Below are 20,781 nucleotides of genomic sequence, written 5' to 3'. Positions count from 1 at the left end.
CACCGAGAGCAGAAGGTTTAAAGGAATGCTCCCCTCAATGCAGCAGAATCTGAGGAGAGCCTGGGGAGATGAAGGTGTTTTGCCCAGAGGCTCCCAAAGATGGGACATACTGGATTTTGTTTTATCATGTTATTGGGTTTGAGAATCATTTACTTCCTTTGTGTTGTTTTGTTAGTGGTTTGTATGCCCTGTCTCTTTCCTGCCCTCCTAGAAGCTAAAGTCCCTTGAGTTCTCTGACCCAGTGCCCTTTAAGTGGGTTCGGTTGGTTTCTGTGCTGTTCTCAAGCCCACTCGTTTGTTCTTATGAGGATCAGCAGAGATGCTTAAGATTAAGAAACTGGACGTTGGTCCAGATGAACGTGTGCAACCCAAGCAGGTTTCCTGCAGGGCTGCGAGCCCCCTGGGTGCACCTCTTATCTTTTTCTCTGCAAATATGGTCACTATAGTAACTATGCATTCCCAGAAAATCCACTTAAAAACCCGACTTCCTAGAGCCATATTTCAGTTCTGAAGAGCGAATTTTACCGCCTCTGTGTGCAGACTTGTACTAGAAAATCGATTCGGCACTGTTGTGATCCACTTCTCCAAGTTACACAGCGAATCTGTTTGCTGCACCATTTAAATTGACCCCATTACTGTCGTAAAATTTGATACCGCAGTGCATTGCCCGAGGAGCAAAAGGCAGTACAATGCAGCTCCACAAATCAGACGCAGAGGATTAGAGTGCCCTTTTTGATTTTAGATGACTTCCGGTCTCCTGTGTGACACGGTCACTGTTTCTTCCTCAGGCTGGGTCGCTGTGATACCTTGCCAGGATCAACCAGTAAATATTATTACAGGCTGGTTAGTTTCCTCTTCTCCGTTCAGTTTCATCATCCTCTTCTCTGTTATTAAGCTGGTGATGCTGCAGCCCAGCACAAGGAGGAGAAGAACTTCAAGGGCGACAGAGCTGTGCTGGCGGGGGGCACCCCAGGGGCAGGCGGCCTGCTAGGTGGCCTCGTGCTCACAGTGATGCAGGAAAAACGGGCATGTTTGCATGCTCGCCGTGCTGACCAAGTTTGCAGGGAAAATTTAAGTCCAGGGATTAATGCTGTTATTTGAATATCAAATGGATCAGGAGTTTGGCATGAAGTTGTTCAAATAAAGCTCAAAAATTGATTTAAAAAGATTTTTTCTTTTTTTTTTTGGTTCTGGGGATTGAACCCAGGGCACTTAACCACTGAGCCACATCCCTAGCCCTTTTTTATATTTTATTTTGAGACAGAATCTTGCTGGGTTGCTTAGGGCCTTGCCAAATTGCTGAGGCTGGCTTTGAACTTGTGATCCTCTTGCCTGAGCCTCGCAAGCCGCTGCACCCGGCTAAGACTTTTTTTTCTTACTGAACTTTAATTCAGGGCAGGATTGGTTCTGCTTTTGTAGCGGAGTTCTCAACCATGGCCCCACTGACATTTGGGGGCTTTGTGTGGAGGGAGGGTCCCCGTTCATTTTAGGATTTTAGCAGCAGCCTTGGCTCTGCCTGCTAGAGGCCAGTCGGCCCATGTGTAGCTAGAGACATTTCCCGTTGTGACTTTCTGTCCAGTTGAAAAGCCCACCGTTTAGAAGCCGAGTCCTGGAGATAGGCCTGCCATGTGGTCGCGATTTTACAGGCAGAGGATGACTTGGGCCTGATACTGTGGAGGACCAGGCACACACCGACTCACATACCCATGGTGCTGTTCTGTCCTTAGCAGCTGAGAGCAGAGCCGATGCTGCCTCTTTACCTAAACCTTTTTTCTGTGGTGCTAGGGATTGAACCCAGGGCCTGGAGCATGCCAGCAAGTGTTCTGCCACTGACCTCCACCCCCAGATCAGCCCCTGACTTTTTTTTTCTTTTTTAATTTTTATTTTTGGTACTGGGAATTGAACCCAGGAGTGTTTACCCACTGAGCCACATCCTCATCCCTTTTTATTTTTTGAGACAGGGTCTTGCTAAGTTGCTTAGGGCCTCACGATATTGCTGAGGCTGGCCTTGACCTTGTGATCCTCCTTCCTCAGCCTCCAGAGTTGCCAGGATTACATATGCCACTGCACTGGGCCCAGCACCTAAAATCTTGAAACCATAAGATAGTAAGTGGAATCATTTTCCCCATTTCAGTGGCTTGTGTCCTAGAACTCAGAGGCCTGCTGGTAGATGGGCAGGTGGATTGCCCTTGGCATCTTTCTCGTGTGGAAATGAGTTTAGTACGTTTCACTGCCTGTGCTTCTAGGATATTCTGTGTATTCACACCATTCAGTCAGTGCTGCCTCCTCTCCCTGGAGCTCTGGCGGGGCAGAACTTTGCTCACTTTATTTCTCCTCTATTTTAACCCCCAGGTTAACCCCAACGCTCACTTGAAGGAAATGGACCCCCTGTGGTGTGACTTGTCCATCTGCCTGTGTCCACTCAAGAGCAGATGCCCATCTTGGGGCAAGGAGGCAGTAGCACACGATCCCTTCCATGCTCCACCTTTGTGCCTCCTCCCTGCCCAGGGCTGTTTGGAGGACAGGTGTCCTCCCTGCTGCCCATTGACGGGCGTGCCCTGTGGGCGGGGGAGCCCCAGCTGCCATCTAACTGGAGCACGGAACCATGTTGGACAGCGTTCTGCAAACCTTTTCAGATCTGGACCATTGTAGACAGTATTTTGGCCTGGTCAGGGCTGGGCGGGAATGGAGAGTTGTGAAGTTACCTGAAGGCTAGCGCCTGGCTTTTCACTTTCCTAATATTCAGGTCAGAAGCTTTCCATACAGTAGATAAAAATAAGTAAAGCTAAGTAGTTCAGTTCACTGTGCTGGTTATTGGGTATTCTGGCACCTCCAGGCTTTAAAACTCAACTAAAGTCTGATCTCAGGGGAGCTACAAGTTCCAGTATGTTTCTTCATGCAAGACAGGTGTTGGTGGGTAGAGATGATTTGCTTCTCACTGACCAGCCAGTCTGGGCTGAGTACACGAGGCTGTGAGACCTGGAGTTGCGCCCGGTGGAGGAGGGCAGGGGGAGGGCCTGTGTGGTGTCCAGGACCCACTGTTTCCGTTCCTGCAGCTGCTCCTGATCCTCTCCTCCCAGGTGCTGCTTCCAGTTCTGGCTGGTAGGCAGGTGGGAGTTCCCAGCATGGCCCTGGGGCCTGCCTGAGCCAGCACAGCATACTTCACTTAGCTTCTCAGCACAACTATGCTGCAGGTGATTTAGGCTGATAACCAGTCTAAGTGACTTGCCGAGGTCACGTGGCTGGTGATAAAAATCAACCTGTAAAGAGTCTGTTGACCTCCCAGGGTCAGTTCCACCCGACCTCTCAGCCTGGCAGCCACATTGTAAGAGGCCCTTCAGGGCCAGGTGTGGTAGCACACACCTGTGGTCTTGCAACTCAGGAGGCTGAGGCAGGAGGATCACAAGTTCAAGGTCAGCCTGGGCAACTTAGTGAGGCCCTGTCCCAAAATAAAAATTGAAGAGGGCTGGGGAAATAGCCCAGTGATAGAGCACCCCTGGGTTCCATTCCTAGTACCAAAAAAAGAGAGAAAAATGTCCTTTTAAATGCTTTTTGTTCTTTTTATTTCTGTTACTTTCCAGATATTCAGGTTCAGAGTTTATATTCCTGTTGATAAGGAGTGGAGTCCACACTCACTCTTAGAAAACCTGTTGAAGAAACTCTCTGAGACTGTAAGTGCCCCGATTTACCAAGTGGTGTCTTTTTGCTCAGGTGCACTTGGAGCTACCTCCCAGCTCCTCCTTAGTGCAGACCCAAGAAGACTTCGACCTGCTTAAGGCAAGCAACCTGAGAAGGTACGAAGTCCTCCAGGAGATCCTCACAGCCCTGGGCGTCAGCTGTGACCTGCGAGAAGCTCCTGCCTTAACGCCCCTGTACCTGCTGCCGGCTGCGGAGGTGAGCGCCTCACCGTCCTCCTCTGTTGGCTTTGATTTTGATTTCCATTGTGATTTCCCATTTCTGTTTTGGCTTTGGGTTTAGAAACCATGTTTTGGATGCATGAGCGTCTTTGACTTATTTTGGCGTGCGTAGGTAAGGGAGGCGGAGAAGACTGGAGTTCGGGAGGTGTGCAGGTTATGGCCCTTTGTAGGGGAAGATCCCTGTTGTGTGTGTTGAGAGTGAACAGTCGCCCCTCCGCCCCCCGCCCGCCATCTGTGGGTTCTGCATCTGTAGGTTTAGCCAGCCAACTGCAGATCAAAGATACGGGAAAAAGTAATTGTGCCCTTACTGAGCACGTGCTCATCGTTCCCTGGACAACCCAGCGGGACAACATAGCACTCGCATTGTGTTGGGTAGTGTAGGTCATCTAGAGATGACTTAGGGATTCGGAGCTTGTGTGCAGGTTGTATGCAGCTGATGTGCCCTTGGCTGCAGGGCACTGGCCATCTGTGGACCTTGGTGTGCATGGGAGGGCGGTACTGAACCAGGCCACTCTGGGTCCCCAGGGATGCTGCATTTGGGAATCTTAGTCGTGTGGGATAAAAACCGGTGGTTTTGTTCTGGGCTTTTCTCAGCAGAGCGTTGCATGGGAAAGTCGGGACTTCTGCGTGTGCTGACGTCTGCCCTCTTGTGGCAGAGGTGCTCTGGTCTCAGTCCCTGTCTCAAAAGGAAAATGCCCTGTTCTCGGAATGGGTTTGGGGCTTCTCCCGCCTGGGGTCTGCATGGCTGCCCGTCGTTGATTCCTGGTTTGGGGTGGGCCTCCAGATTCTCCAGCTGTGTGCTCCTGCTGATCTCCTCACGTCGCTGTGCCGTCCATTTCCTATTCCTAGTGACAGATGATTTTGCAAGTCTCTTTCTGTTGTATCCCCTTAGCAGGCAAATCTGTGAGGTTAGTGACTAACCATGTAGTTTCAGAAAATACCCTGCAGCCCAGGTGACTCTACACACCGGATTCACCTGCCCTCCCTTGAAAAGAACAAAATGCACCCTTTCCTCCAACGATTTCGAGAGAGGGCACTGTCTTCCAGGCCACTGTGTCCCTTGGCAAGCTGAGTTTCCAGAGGGGTGCAAAGCTCCCTGTCTTCCTTGGAGAAGACAGATGTGAAACCTGAGAGCTGCCTTTCAGGATTACCTGAGGACTGGATGAAAGTTCTATGTGAATAATTATTAAATAACAATTTATTATAACAAAATTAATAATTTATTATATACATAACATAATTAAATAATTTATTATTTAATAATAATGTAATGATGATTATTATTAGGTGATTGGGACATTGAATGAGTTAAAGTTTGTTATATGCTGACAAGTGCCTGGCACTTAGTCTAGAAAAACCGAAGGTAATGTTTTTAATTTTAAAAATTAATACTACAGCAGTGGGTTTTTTCCTTTAAGAAACATGCTCTTGCTGTGTTCTCATCACCAGCTCTCGGCAGCTTGCCCTGTTCCTGATGGATGCTCTGGGAGTTAATGGTGTGGCTTTTGTTTGTACCTTCATCTCAGGAACTCAGAGCCCCTTTCCCTGTTTTACGTGTTCAGCTAATAGAAGGAAGAGCATCACTCTGTCTTGTGGAAATACCAAAATAAAGCCCGTCTTTGGCATTGCAGGTCCTGCGGACAGCTGCCTTGCAGGAGGGGCAGGGCCCTGCGGGTGAGCTTGCGGGGGGTGAGGGGGGCCGAGGGTTCTGTCGCCCTCCTGGAGCTTCTGCCTCCTTTCCTGAGCAAACGGGAGGGAGTGTCTGTCTGCTCTGAGGCTCCCCCTGGTGGACTGGCTGGCCCTTGGCAGTGCTCCTTGACCTTTGCTGGGAGCTCTGACTGTGGTGGACTTGGGACTGGGACCTCTGGATTCTTGAACAGAGAACAGAGGAAAGAGTGGCTTGCGAGCAGACATTTGGAACACCTGGCTTTTCTGGGTATTCTTTAGGGTGGGCATAGTGGAAAATACCCAAGCTGAAACTGTGTGTTTTGCATCTACTTAATTAAAACACATGTTTTTTATCCTTCCAGTTATTTAAACTGCCTGGGGAGTGGGCGTGGGAGAAATATTTTTCCCTATTCGTTGATTGATTGGGGGGATTATTGATTCACCTGTTCATAAAAACCATGTAACTCTTGGATCAGGTGAAAGCAAACGTTTGCTCTGTGACACACGTGAATGCTCCCGACCAGCCCCTCCTTACGTACCAGCCCCAGAGAGGGTAGTTTTCAGAATTGTTGGGTCCTGCGTTGGTCTTCTTGGGTGTCCCTGCTGTGGGCCGCTTTTTCCTCCTAGTTGCTCATATCTGGCTGCACTGCTTTACCTTGGGAGGTGAAGGAACCAAGTGTGTGTGTGTGCTTGTACATACCTATTCTTTTCATTTTTTTTTTTTTTTTATTGCTATGGTAGGGATTGAACCCAGGGCCTAATACATCCTAGGCAAGCACTCTATCCTTGAACTAAGCCCCTAGACTATATCCATTCCTTAATATTTATCAACTCCTCTTAAAAGACCTTGAATCTGCTAAGAAGGAAATGTCAGAAGTTTAATATTATTGTTTTCCTGGATTACAAATTCTCTGAAGGATTATCATGCAAAAAGAGTTTGAACATAGACACAACAGAGATGGCCTTTCTGGAGGTGGCCAGGTGATTGCTCTTGCTGTAATTGTCCTGGTGTGGCTGAGGCTGAGCGTCTCAGAATACCTCGTCATGGTGTGCTGCTGGCTTCAGTTTACCATACAGACTGAAGAGTTGGGAATATAAGTGGGTCGTCTTCGGTTTTCTTTCCTGTGGCCTTAACAGATCATATTGGCGCCCGTGGGATTACGTTACGTAAAGGGATCTTGGCACTGCCAATCTGTGACTCACCTGTCCTTGGACTTGGATGTCTCAGAGGGTTTTGTTTCCTGTCTCCTGGAAAATACTTTGCTGCTGTAAGCCAAACTCCCACCACAAGGTGTCGCTGCTGAGCTAGGCTGCCAGGCATACCCACCCTAGAAACACAAAGTAGTTCTTGAGAAATTTTTTTTCTCTCTTTATTAATGTTACATAGTGTAATTTAGAAGTTTTGCATTATTTTGGTGGCACTTCTGTGTCTGTATAAGTTATTTCAATGTCAGAGTTCCTAATATCTTTGAGTCAACGTTTACTGTATAGGTCCTATTATACAATAGAATATGAAAGAAGACCATAAGTACATGGATCCTCTAAATAGTTTTATTGATTACCAACCGAGTTGATACAGTTTGGTGCCGTGGCACAGAAGATTTATGAAGCCCTTATGTGCTTCTGTGTTACTGTGATTTGAATTGAGAAGAATAACAGGGTTCCACACGGAAGTGACCTACCCGGAGTAGGTGGACTCTTGGCACGTGCTTGGGGTGTGTTCTGAGGCTCCATAGACACCCAGATGCCCAGACTGCCATAGGCAGAAGCGCGAACTCCCACTGAACATCCATCACGTGTGTCTTCATGAGTCTTCACCATGTGTGAAGTCTTCCCATCACACATGTCTTCACTGTGCACAAAAAGAGCAGGCTAGGCTGTGCTGGGGTGCGGCTCTGGGTGGCCGAGCTGGGCTTCCTTTCTGACCAGGCCTTTGCGTGTAATTCAGCCTCCCAGGGGCAGGGTCAAAACCCGGGCTTCAGCAAAGCCCATGCGTTAAACCACGAAGCCCCCTAACACATGTACGCCACACATCTGTCCACAGAATCAAGACCAGAGGGTCACAAAGCAGCCAGCCATGTGTACCTGTCTGTATATCTGTACGTGTGTGCATGCATGTATACGTGTGTGATGTACTGTGCTAGTGGGCTTACGGGTGACTTTAATAGTCTTCTAAAACTTGCTATTTTCCAAATTGCCTATAATGTGTGGGTGTTACTTCTTATAATGAGCCAAATCAGCTATTAAAAACTAAAAAACAAATTAGTGTATGTCATCGGACTTGGGAGGTGTCCCATGTGTGGTTGAAACGCAAAGTGTCTTGTGTAGATATTGATACTCTGTTGATATTTGGCATCTATATTAGTAATTTAGAAAGGCTCAGCCTTGCCAGTAAATCACTCCTCGACTCTGGAGAGTGGCTCCTGAGTTGGTGGGTGCCTCGGGAAGGTACCTCTGGTGTTAGCTCCCGCTTCCAGTGCTAGCCCTGCTTGGATGTCCCCGTTTCTTGGCAGGGCCCTTGACCTGATGTGCTGCCCAGGGCTTCCTTCTGCAGGTGTGGGTGGGCTGAGGGACCGAGGCTGTGGTGTGAAGTGACCCGCGTGGCGGCCTCCACGCTGGTGGGGAGGTAGCAGGAACCCGTGGCTCTGAGGAGGCACGGTCATATTTCTGGGAAACACTGATTTTATGGAAAAAACCACAACTCTTTGATGTTTCATAGGATGATTTTAATAGATTTATTTTGTATGAAATTTAATTTTCTAGGTAAAACAGTTCTTCCCCACGTTAGAATCTTGCCGTCCTGTTTCTGTGTCTCTGGTTCCATTTCCACTCTAACGCTGCCAGAGACAGGGCAGAGGAAGAGGGCGTGCTGCCCAGCAGAGGGGCGCCTGTGGAGAGGCCAGCAGTGGGACCCGCAGGCCCGAACCTGTGCGTGGGGACAGAGCCGTTCCCCCACCTTCAGTCCTGCAGCGCCACCTGCCAGTCCCCTTCCATCTCCCGTTGAGGCCAGAGGACGCAGAGGAGAGCGGGAGAAGGCGAGCGGCCCTGTCCTGGCTCCAGGGAGCAGAGGCGGCCTCCAGAGCTCCTTGAGCTTCCTGCTCGGGTCTCGGAGCACAGGTTTTTTTTTTTTTCCCTAAAATGAAAACTTTTGGAATTCTTCTGGGCATTCACTGTGGCCAGGAGCTAATGATGTGTAGGTGACCTGAGAAATGGAAGCCGGCTGGACTTCTGGCAAGGGTTCTGTGAGGAGGTGTCCGGTTACCTCACCCTGGGGATCAAGATGTAACCATAACAAGAAGTGACAACTGAGTTGTTATTGAAGTAACCGGGCAGAATCACCGCGGTGTGTGGTGTGCGTGTGTGTCGTTTTGGTGGTGTGGGAGTGTGCACTGGATGATACATGCTTGGACGCACACACGAGTTTCCTTTTAATTCAACCCCAAATCATTTTCTCTGAAGCTTCCTCCGCTTAGAAAACAGGTATTGTTGGCAAGAATAATTTTGATGTTTATCAACATCAAAAACTCAAAGAACTCCTGTAGTCCCTTCTACCCACAGAATTCCTTTTTTTAAATGTCTTTTTTGGTCCGTGCTTCAGTGTGCACCAGGGTGCTTTGCTATACACATCTGCAGTGAAGTGGAAATCACTTTGCGAATGGTGGCTTTGTGAAGAAACTCAGACTGTCATACCACAGTTGCACCCGCCTCCCTAACTGACCACTCTGTTTAGCAAACATTTGAGTGCCTACCAGGTGTCAGCCCCTCGCCGAGGGGGTTTCTGGAAACGAGAGCGCATTTCTGACCTTTGCAGCGTGGTCTGGAGTTCACAGGCATCCAGACTCACCTGGCTCGGTGTCAGTGGCCCTGACAAGGGCCAAGGCCGAGCGGCACTGGAAGAGGAGACCCGGTTTTGTTTGTTGGTTTAATTTTTGGCACTGCTGGGGATTGAGCCCGGGGCCTTGCCCGTGTCAGGCAAATGCTCTGCCACGATCTGTGCCCTCCGCCCAGAGGCTGGGTTTCCACACAGAAGAGCCTGGTGTAGTTTTCTAACGAGCTGATTGGAATTCCCTTTAAACGAGGAACCAGAACTTTGCCTGCCATTTTAAAGTACGGTATTTGACCTGGAATCCTGACCCTCCGCTGCCTTCAGTCCTTGTTCTGAACCTTGAATGTAGAGTAGGGAAGCAACGGCCAGCGACTCCACCTACGGCCCATAGGCTGCTTTTTGGAGATACAAATAGGAGAGAGAAGCCAGAATCCCAGGTGCAGCCTGAATGGCTGCCGCACGGCTGTAGGGTGGCCCGGCTGTGTTACTGTGCCGCAGAGCCGAGGCAGCTGAGGATTAAAGCAGACATGCTAGAGCTTTTATAGCTAGGAGCGTTTTTTAAGGGTCTTTCATGTACCTCTCTCCTTTCTTTCTTCCTTTGCTCTTCACTGAGACTGGACGTTTTCTGTTCCTTTGACTGGCTTCCTGTTGTCACACACAGTGCCTGGGGCGCAAGGCCTGATGCCTCTTGGTGTCAAAATGCAAAAGAACTCCTAGGTGGGGTGTTTTCTTTAGTTCATTTTCAGAACTCTGCTTTTACGAGAAGGCTTTCCAGCCTCTGTGACCGTCCTTGTTGGAATGGAGTTTCCGTAGGCTTGCCTCTACCTCCTGCCGAGCCCTCGCTCCAGGGGAAAAGTCGACAGGGAACGTTGGGGCCGTAGAGAACACGCCTTGGTTGCTTTCCCCTTTTACTGAGTGCCGGTATGGATTTGGCTTTCTCTGTCTTGTGATTTTGCTGTGGGATCTGGGGAAGGGAAGGTGGGCTCTGGGCTGGAGGGACATGCCGCCTGTCCGTTGCTTTCTTGGGGTGGCACCCTGTCTGGGAAGGGCGGCTTTATTTCCTCAGACTATTTATATCCACCGTTTATACAGTCACAAATTCGTGGATGGGAAACAGGCTCTTTTGGAATAAAAAACCCTCCAAGACCAAATGCTTTTTGTCTCCTACACCAGCTCCTAATAGCTGCCATGTGTGAGCGGGTATGGATTATGGCACTACCTCCTGGGGAAGTCGATTGAAGCTGTCTCTAGGAAATCTTGGAACATTCTTAAGAGCAGATTTTTGTCTCCCAGGTCCAAAAAATACATCCTGGGGAATAAGCCCATCCTGGCACCAGGTTAGAGGGCACAGTCAAAGGCCCCTGTGATCAGGTGCAGAAGCAAGGCTGGCTCCGAGGGGGAGGGTGCACAGCATCCCATCCGGGCATCAGGACCGCCCTTGTGGCGAGGCTGTCCCCGACTCTGTGTCAGTTCAGGAATGCTGGGGTCTGAGACCCGAGCGCCGTTTGATAAATGTTCCCCTTCAGCTCTTGGGATGTGAATTGGAGTTTTCGTTGTGCTAATAGCTTGAGAATGTTACTGCCCGTATGGTGCTGACCGTCTGGGAAAGCCGACGGTGCTTTGGGGGTTTCAAAACTGACAGGCAATTTGTGGGCGGAACGGTGTTTAATCCTGCATTTCCCCTGCCTGCGTGGGAAGGTGGGGAAGCTCCTCCATCGCGGGGTGCTGCGGCGCCTCTGTCCTGGCCACAGCTCAGCAGTGACACCAGGGCATGCAGGCGCATTTCCCTGGCTTCTGTAGGAAAGCAGGATGCAGCCGAGGTTAGTCTGTCCGCCTGTCTGTCCGTGGGTGCTTTCTCCCGCAGATGGGAAGAGTGCTCATTTCTGAGCTGTCGTCTTCTCTGCTCTCAGTTTGTTGCTTTGGCTGCACAGCCACCTGTGAGCAGGTGGATGTGGCTTTCTGGGTACTGCAGGACTGAACTGGGCCACGTGTGGTGTCCCGGCGCTGCACGTTTTAGTACCTTTCTGTGTGCCCCCGCTGCTTGGGTTGCGAGTATTTTTCTTTCTTACAATGTTTTCAGTCTTTGGTGTAATAATATCTGTGAAAGAAATGCTGGAGTCTCCATTTCACAGCATATACATATATCAAGACATGTTGCGCACAGTAAATAGATACTATTTTTGTCAATTAAAATAGATTTTTTTTTAAGAAGGAGAAATGTTGGAGTTGATGATAATTTTGGTTCTTAGTGGGGGACAGTATACCTCATAAAAATTCTACAGTTTAAGCTCCATTTCTTTTTTTTTAAAGTTTATTTTATTTATTTATTTTTATGTGGTGCCAAGGATTGAACCCAGTTCCTTACACATGCTAGGCAAGCGCTCTACCACTGAGCTACAGCCCCAACCCTAAACTCCATTTCATCAACTGAGGAACATGGTTTTAAATAAGAACAGCTCAGCCTTTAGAATATTTGTTTTACTTGATACTTTTTAGTGGTGTTTTTTTTTTTTTTTTTTTTTTTTTTTTAGTTTCAACCACATATGTATTTATATATGGATATGTACATATATATGTTAAATAAATAAATATGCATTTATTTAAACTCATATATCTACTTTAACTAAAACTGCAGGAGAAAATAAGATAGCTGAGCTACAACCTGACTTGGTGGAGCAGCCTTTCCCCTGTTGACTCTGGGGATGCAAAGGCGCAGTTAGAACATCTGGAGATTTCTGCTGTGGGGAGATTTCACAGTGAAAGGCATGTGAGTACAGGACTCAGGCTAAGGGTGAAGAGAGGGCTTGCTTTAGCCCTGGATGGTTGCTCTTCAAGACTAAAATTCAGATTCTGACTGAGCGGAGGTGGGAAGGCGTTGTCCGTTAGTTGTCAGCAAAGACACCCGCGTCACCCGACTGTTGGGGTCACAGACCACTGTCTTTCCCAAGCTCTGAGCTTGGGAAACTTATACTGTAAAGCCAACTTGCGTTTGCATGCAAGGCTTTGCTCTTCTGCGCCTTAGAAAAGCATCTGGCAAGTCATTTTCTTCTCTTTGAACAAAAGTGAATCCTACCTACAGCTGTTATTGGAGAGCAGTTGAGTGGTGGCATTCATTAATTTCCCTTCCCATTTTTAAAACTGATACATAAAAACATAAAAATCATACATATTTACAGGGTACCGTATGACGCTTTGATGCACACGGACGTGGTGTGATGTTTAAATCCATTATCCCTTCCCACTTTTAATCCGTTAATAAGGACATTTATCTTTTAAAAGAATCATCAAACGGTGGTTCATACATTTAAAAAAGATGGCCAGTATTTGCAGGGTCGGGCACATCCGGACCATGCTGCTGGGATGGCCCAGGTCATTGCTCTGCAGTATCACTTTCCATTGGTCTAGCCCTGGCACACTGACGATTTGTTTTTCTGCAGCTTTTTGGTCCATAAAAATGCGTTGGAGGTCAAAAGTGTGTAATCTCAAATTCTCCCCTTCGGGCATACTTTTCTTCCGTGATGTTGGGGTCGGGTGTGGTATCTCAGGTTGGCCAAATGAGCTCATCAGAGGAGATGGTCTTTTAAAGGCCCCCAAATTTTCATTACAAACTGTCTTGTCAGGAGGCAACAGGGACGAGACGGCCTTTCTAATCTCCTCCAGGCTCTGCGGTGTTCATGCTGCTCTTGGCAAAGCAGTCAGACTGAAAAACAATTTGGCTGAGCAATTAAACTAAAAAACAACTTTTAGAAAGGACTTTTTTCGAGGTTCACTTCAGTGTGTCCTTGTCTAAGAATTTGCAACGCTTGCCGTGTTCGTTTGTGTATTGGAACAACATGGAATCGTCAGTAGGGGCAGCTGGAGTGCCATGAAAGAATATTTGTCTTTCTGTTTGATTTTATTTATTTTAGGAACTTTCTTGAATTAATTTTACTTTCAGTTTAAGGATCATCAGTACAGCATTTAGGAGCCACAGATTGACAGAAGCTGCATTTTCCAAGTTTGTGAGTGCTATTGTCTGTTGAAAAACTTGGTCTCCCTTATTTATGGCAGTGGGGTTTTCCTGACAGCTTACATGTTCTCCTGCTCCATAACTCAATGAAACCCTAAGAATCTGTCTTTGATGCAATTTCATTTGTCAGAAAGTTATTAAAACGTTACTTTGTGTACGCGGAGTGGTGCCGGCCGGCTCCTTCTGCCTTGTGGGTGCTCTGCCCCCCGAGCTGCCCCTGCTGCTTGTCCCCTTGGGGAACCTGAGGGCACCAAGTCTGCCTGACAGTTGGCAGCGTGGACCACGGGCCTGGGAGGAAGGCATGGACCATCCCTTTCTGCGTCTCTGGTTTTTTGTCGGAATATTCCAGCTCTGTCTCAGACGTCGCTCAGAATGCAGTCGCGCCTGGTGATGGCCGTGTTGTGTGCCTGCGTGTGCACTCGTGGCGAGTTAGTGCATGGTGTTGGTTGGTTGATTCTCATACTTAAGGACATGGTTTTTTCTTCTTTCAAAGTAGCGGTTGAATTGTGCAGATAAGCAAGAGAAAACATTTTGTAGAAAATTTCAGATATACAAAAGTCAGTGGAAGATCCTGGTGAGGCCCTGTGACCCCTCAGTCCCCTTGCTGCTACCAGTGTATGGCCAGTCTTATTTCATCCGTTCCTTCTACTCCTCCTGCTGAACTGTTTTGATTTGAATCCCAGATATTGTATTTCTCATCTGTGAATATTTCAGCATGTGTCTCTAAAAGATAAAGACTTATCTTCTCTTTATCACAAGACCTGTCGCCCCTCAAGTAAAGCAGTTCCTTCATGTGATCGGGTCTCGTCGGACTTCTGTTTCCAGTTGGACTGTGAAGACGGGTGCATTGCTCACGCGTGTGCATGTTGGGCCCTTTGTAAAACAAACAGAGAAGGAAGAAACTAAGATGGGCCATTGTAACTTTTAGGGGAATTAGATCTGGGAAGCTATTTCTATGACTCTTTTGAATGCGATACGTAGGCCCTTTTTATAAGGCCATTCTGAAAATAGTAGCCGCTGTAATAACATGCAGAACAGCCTTGCATGTTGAAATACACGGGTTTTGTTCTGGGCTTTTCAACTAAGCAGGAGTTTCTCACCCTTCCTTTTCTGCTTGCGAAGTCCTGGGTTTCCTTAGAGGGACGGTATTGATTTTTGCTCCGTATGCTTTCGGTTCGGGTTGATGTTTAGCCTTTGACCCAGCCACTTTCTTACAATAAACAGTTTGTTGATGAGAGCAGCTGCCCAGCAGATTGTTTCCAGATTGTTCTCTCGTGGCTGAGGACGGAGTGCACCTTACCAAGAAGGCGGTCGGCTTGAAGCTGATGGCTTCCACTTCTTGTGCTCTCTGCCTTTGAAGCCAGCTGTCAGCCTGTGATCAGTCTCTATTTATATCGGGTGAGATGGTGTGAATCTGTGCCACTAGAAATGAGGCCTCACAATCCTGAGCATTTTCTTATTCTCTGAATGGCGGCAGCATTTTCTAGAAGTTTCTGCCGTGAGGAGCGTTTCCTTATATTACAGTAAGGATTCCCAGCATTCAGCCTGTAGAACTCAGCCTACTGTTTGGTGCTCTGTAGATAAGCGTCAGTGGCTGCTTCATTTTGTTTAGGAATCTGTGCTTTTGGAATATTTAAGGTTTTCTACACAATTAAGAATGACATACTTTCCAAGTATTACCTGCCCGTGGCTTGCGCCATTATAATAGACTCTCTTTTCTTTCTTCCCTAGTGTGTATGCTAGTGGTGCTGGGGCAGGAACCCAGCCCCCTTTCCACTTCTGAAAGCGAGTTCGCCACTTTTACTCTCAGTGTAGGGGCGGGTCATCTAACGACTCGACTCCGTAACTTACACGGCCCAGAAGCGCACCGCAGTTTGGGGTTTTGCTGCTTCCCTCTTGACCCCCAGCTGTTACCTAGAATGGCCTGTCTGCTCAAGCGACCTTCATTAGAAGGGAAGGTCAGAGCGTCCAGCATCGGAGCCAACACTTTCTACTGAACTGGCCACCAGGGGCTGCTGTCAGAATGGTGAGGCTGAGCTCACTTCCCTAGAGGCAAGTTTACTTTTTCTACAACCAGTAAATTCTGTTAAGCTACCAATCCTGGTTTCAAAACTCGGGTCTCACTACACAGCCCGCAGTCTCCAAGCACACTTAGGCCTAGCCCTTGCAGCCAGCTATGACGTAGAACCTGGACAAAATTCAGGCCTGAAGATTAAGACTTGTGTGTTTTTCATTCAGTGCCAGTAAGCTGTTATTAACACACTGATCCCACATAGACGGAAAAGCTTCATGAGACGCGCTGGTTTTTATACTTGGAAAAGTATGTCCCGAGTTTGGAGCGTTCCAGGCCCGGGCTCCAGAGGGACGGCTCCGTGCGAATGGAATTCTGTGGTTTTGGGGAAGTGCTCCTGCCCCCTCCCGTGTGGCCTCAGCAGCCCCGCCCCCACACAGACCGCATGAAGGCTCCCCGGGTCCAGTTCCAGCGTGAACCTCCCCAAGGTGTTCTGCCTTGCTGCGTCTTCCATGGTTCCAGGGTTAGCAACCAGCTGCAGAGCTGATCAGGCCTTAGAGTTTCTGAAGCCGGTACCTTCATGTTTGCTCCGGTTTTTTAGTTAAAAAAAAAAAAAAAAGTAGGTAAAGGAATAGTATGTCAGCCCTACATAACCTTCACCTGGATTTACCACTGGATAACATTTTGCCATATTTTTCTGATAGAGGTGGCTTTTATGTTTCGTTTTGAAAAATGCATATGCTACTGCTTTTAAGTAAAAGCATTGAACTCACCAGGAGTTATAAGGCCCTGACGTTTCAACTCCAGGGCGCTGTGGGAAGGGCGGCAGTAGCTTCCTTCTGCCTGGGTGTGTTTGTTTTGAAGATGTGAAGTAAACCAGAAGCCCTGGTGTGCAAGGGTTCTTCTCGTCCTCAGGTGAATCAGCACAGATAAAGTCCATGTGTGTGAAGTGCTTACAACAGTAGATGTTTTAAAAGTCTTAAATTGCAGAATAGTAAAAATCTTATATCAAATGCTCTGAGGATAAATTTGTGCTCTTTTATGCCCAAGAAAGGGATTCTTTCCCCTAGTCTAGGAAGATTCCAATGATCTTGTCATAGCTATAGGATTTATATTTTTTTCTTTTAATTTCCTAACCCAGGTATTGTGACTTGGGATCTTAGATCTCGTCATTTCTGTAAGAATTTTTTAAAAATTGTTTAAATACTGTACAAATGCTGTTATATGATTTGTAAATATCTGTTTCACTAAACTGTAATGCAAGCCCATTTGAAGGCAAGGACCATGCGCTGTTAGTCTTTGTATCCTGTTTCCTGTTTTTAGCTCATCATGGGCATTTAGCAAGTGTGTTTTGTGTGAGCACTTATGATGTGTTTTGGGGTTTCCAAGCCCACTCCTGCGAGGCCTTAGGACAGGCCTGGGGCAATGTCCCTCCCCATCTGGGGTGGCCGCCTGGTCCAGTAACTCTGTTACCCTGTGTTCAGATGGAGCAGAGGGCTTGTGACAGCTGTGTGTAACAGTTCAGGGAGTTGGCTGTGTTGGAAAACTGGCAAGATGGAGTTCCAGGCAGCAGTTGGGAGAGTTACCTGTTACTGAAGATGCTTCCAACGTGGAAACTGCCCTGTGTACTGACCGTCAGAGAGCTGCCCCTTCCTGTCCGTGAGCGCACTCTCTGAAGTGAAGGTGTCTGAAAATTAAAGAGGTTTTTCATTTGGATCTGCCCTCTGTGCACTTTGGACTCCACCCTTCTCCCCCGTTCAGGCCCCGCATGTGTTGTTCCCTGGATTCTCTGAATTTTCCAAAGTGTTATGGGGACAGCCAGCTGAAGAAACGAACCTCTGCTAAAATAGCCTGGAGGAGAAAGTGCTCAGCCTTCTCCCTGCCACTCCTCCCAGCTCTTCTCTCTTTTCAGGTGTTGTGTATTTTAATATTGGAATCCTAGGCACATTATGAACATTTTAGTGGAGAATCAAACAATGGAGACTTGACTCGAAGCTCAATTTTCATGGAAAGGGATGTTCTAGTTTTCTCTCTGTAAAAATGAAGAAACTGATTGGGAATGGTTGTGCGCACCTATAATCCCAGAGACTTGGGAAGCAGAGTCAGGAGGATTACAAGTTTGAGGCCAGCCTCAGCAATTTAACAAGGCCCTAAGCAATTTAATGAGACCCTGTCTCAAAATAAAATGTAAAAGGGATTGAGGATATGGCTCAGAGGTTATAACCCCTGGGTTCAATCCCCGGTACCTCATCCCACTCCCCCTGCCAAAAAAAAAAATACAAAATGAGGCCCACACAGGCAGTGCCTTGCAGGGTTTCATTGCTGGCTGGTGGTGGAGCTGTTGCCCTGATCCTGTGCCCGGGGTCCCTATCTCACAAGCAGTGCTGTAGAGGAGTCAGCCCAGTCCCCCGTGACAGGCACACAGCTGACAGCAGTAGCAGGGCCTGGAACATTCAGATTTGAGAAGAGATGACGTGTCTTATTCTTTTATTGCTCTAACAAAATACCAGAGGCCAGGTATTTCGTTTTATTTATTTTTTGATTTTAATTTTTTCATACTGGGGGCTGAACATGGCGGGTGGTTCTACCACTGAGATACATCCCCAGCCCTTTTTATTTTTTACTTTGGGACAGAGGTTCTCACTAAGTTGCTGAGGCTGTCCTTGAACTTGTGATCTTCTTGCCTTAGCCTCCTGAGTTTCTGGGATTACAGGCTTGCACCACTGCACCTGGTAGACTGGGTAACTTTTTTGTTAATTTTAACTTTTTTGGTACTGGGGTTTGAAGCCAGGGATGCTTCATGATTGAGCTACATTCCCACATTTTTTATTTATTATTTTGAGACAGGTTCTCACTAAGTTGCTTCGGGCCTTGCTACGTTGCTGAGGCTAGCCTTGAACTTTTGATTTTCTTGCAATTTTCCTGCCTTGCCCTCTCCTAGGGATTATGGGCATGGGCCATTGCACCTGGAAGACTGCACGATTTATAAGGGAAGTGCAGCTGCAGGAGGCTGGGAAGGCCAGGATCAGGCAGCAGCTTTGCTGGTGGGGTGGTGGGGCTGGGGCCGTGCTGCTTCAGCTTATGGTGGAAAGCAGAAGGGCGAGCAGGTAGTGGTAGAAGAGCCGGAGCACAAGGGTGGCTCTCGCCTCCTGCCCATCCGTCTTCTGCCAGTGCACCCCAGTGACAGAACCAGACTTTTATGGTGACTAGCGCAGACTGGAGGCATTGAACCCTGCCCAGGGGGTGACCCAGAGGCCTCCCACGAGGTCCCACCTCCAGCTCTGCTGCAGGGAGGGATCGAGGTCCCAGCCTGTGAACTTGTGGGGGACACACTCAGACCATGGCAGGAAGTGCTGACAGTCGCTTCCAAGTGCACGTTGCCAGGCCGGTCCACTTGGGCACCCTGGGCGCAGTGTTCTTGGCCCTGCACCCCCACACTCCCCGCTCTATCAGAAGCCTGTTTGTGTTGGACTCAGATGAATGGCGGGTGTTTCACACGGGCAGGCTTAATGAAGGCCCTAGAGACCTCTGCGGATGTGGAGACCCCTCCGAGCCCGAGTGGAAGCGCCTCCTGTCCTCGCAGTGCAGCGTGCAGCCCGTGCTAAGCTGCCCTTTGTCTCAGGGCCCTCCGCGGCTTCCTCCTTGGTCTCTACGCTTGCAGAATAGAGCTCGCCTCTGAAATGAGCCTACTTGGCCCAGAGGAGGTGTGAGGCCTGTAAAACCAGCCTCGTTAGAAACGACTTATTCATTCCCCCCTTTTACTGTTCCCCTCAAGCCTTTTGTGGTCTTCCGCTAGTTGGCACATAACAAAAAAATGCAGTAAATCCAGGCCTTTCAGCCACCGAGCGTGAGCTATCACTTTACATGATAAAAGGAAGATGGTTCAGCAGAAATTATTGAATGCCTGCATGTACTAGGCATTGGTGGGGATCTGGAAATGAGCAACTCTTAGAATCCGGGTGGTGGGACCCTCTATGGGAAATCCTTCCGAGTTGCAGAACTGCCCTTACAGATTTGGTCTGGGCACTGGTGAAAGATCTGGACGTGCAGAAGTTCACACAGTGCCCCGGGGCTGGCATGTGCGAGGGACCCACCTAACCAGCGAGCCCACAGAGCCAGTGTTGGCCCTTCTCTGGGCCCCCTTGCTCTTAGCCGTGGTTGGTTCTGTCACTGGGGTGCGCTGGCAGGAGACGGACGGGCAGGAGGTGAGAGCCACGTCCCTACCTCTCCTCCCTCCTGGCCGGCAGCTCCTGTTAGTGGCTCCGTCCTCTTGTTCTCAGGCCCTGCTGCTGGCCCCTGGCACCTCACCACCCCTCATGCTTTGATTCTCGGCTCTGCCCGCAGTTCTGCAGGCAGTCCTTTGTTGAACCCTTCTGAAAGTGCCATCTCTTTACTGCCAAAACCGGATCGTGGTGAGGTCCACCACATCTCACTCACGTGGTAGAATGTCAGGTATCCTCCTGAATCTTCATCTGAGTAGCTGCAGTTAGTGGTGGTGGATCCAAGCTTCACGTTCGAGTGTCCCTCACCAGCCCTCCCACCCACTGCCTGCTCCCTTGCTCCGAGGCTGCCCACGTTTATCACCCACTCACACCTGCAGATGAGGTGAGTGTATTTTTCTTTGTGATGCTGTCAGCATTTTGGTGACAGCAGATAGGCATTTCCTGTATTGCTCTGTGTTGGGTCAGGGGGCTCTCCTTGCTGAGGATTGTGGGAGAAGAATCAGGGCAAGGATTATTTAGGGGCCAGCAGATTTGATTTCATGGGCTCAGATTCCAGCTCTGTGACTTCACTGCCCGTGTGGTTTGGGCACGTCGTTAATGCTGCCTGAGTCCCATTTCTTCCCCTGTAAGTGGTGCGTGTGGTGCAGAGAGGTTGTTTGGTGAAGAGCAAAGACCCTGGTCTAGGGTGCCCAGCACAGTGCTCTGCAGGGAGTAGGTGGGCAACAGCTGTGGCAGTCCTACTGTTGCTGGGTTGAGTGTGTGATGACAGACCTTGAGATCATTTGAGGAGAGAAGCTGCCAGTCACTTCTGGTCCAGGTGGAAAGTCATTCTGGAAGAGACTTTTGCTCTGAGAAGTCCCCTGAGTGGCTTCTCTTGGTGTTGCTAAGGTACCACAGGAGGACCCTGAGGAAAGTTCTGGAAGGCCCCTGGGCTGCCTGCATGGGCTGCCACTCCTTCCCTGTGGCGTGCCAGCTAATCCAGGAGTGGCAGGTAGCTACACAGACATCAGGGAGCTTCTTGGAAGTAAGTGAATCGTGGCCTCCACCCCCTTTCTCTCTCCTGATCAAGTATTGTAAATTTGCCACGTCAGCCATCTCTAAATCTACGGTTCAGTTGCATAAATCACA

General features: G+C 48.7%; 1 protein-coding gene across 8 annotated transcripts in view; it reads left to right on the top strand.

Moving 5' to 3' along the window:
* Positions 1-20,781, top strand: part of Hlcs (holocarboxylase synthetase) — a 179,716-nt gene that overhangs the window by 33,218 nt on the left and 125,717 nt on the right. For all 8 annotated transcript variants that reach the window (XM_047563333.1, XM_047563332.1, XM_047563329.1 and 5 more), the window contains one exon: positions 3,711-3,893. In XM_047563333.1, the coding sequence (XP_047419289.1) occupies positions 3,711-3,893 (183 nt within the window). The remainder of the gene's footprint in view (positions 1-3,710; positions 3,894-20,781) is intronic.

This window comes from Sciurus carolinensis, chromosome 9, assembly GCF_902686445.1.
Source record: "Sciurus carolinensis chromosome 9, mSciCar1.2, whole genome shotgun sequence".
Taxonomy (NCBI): Eukaryota; Metazoa; Chordata; class Mammalia; order Rodentia; family Sciuridae; genus Sciurus; species Sciurus carolinensis.
The sequence above is the reverse complement of the archived record's forward strand: the minus strand, read 5'-3'. Positions and strand labels throughout refer to the sequence as shown.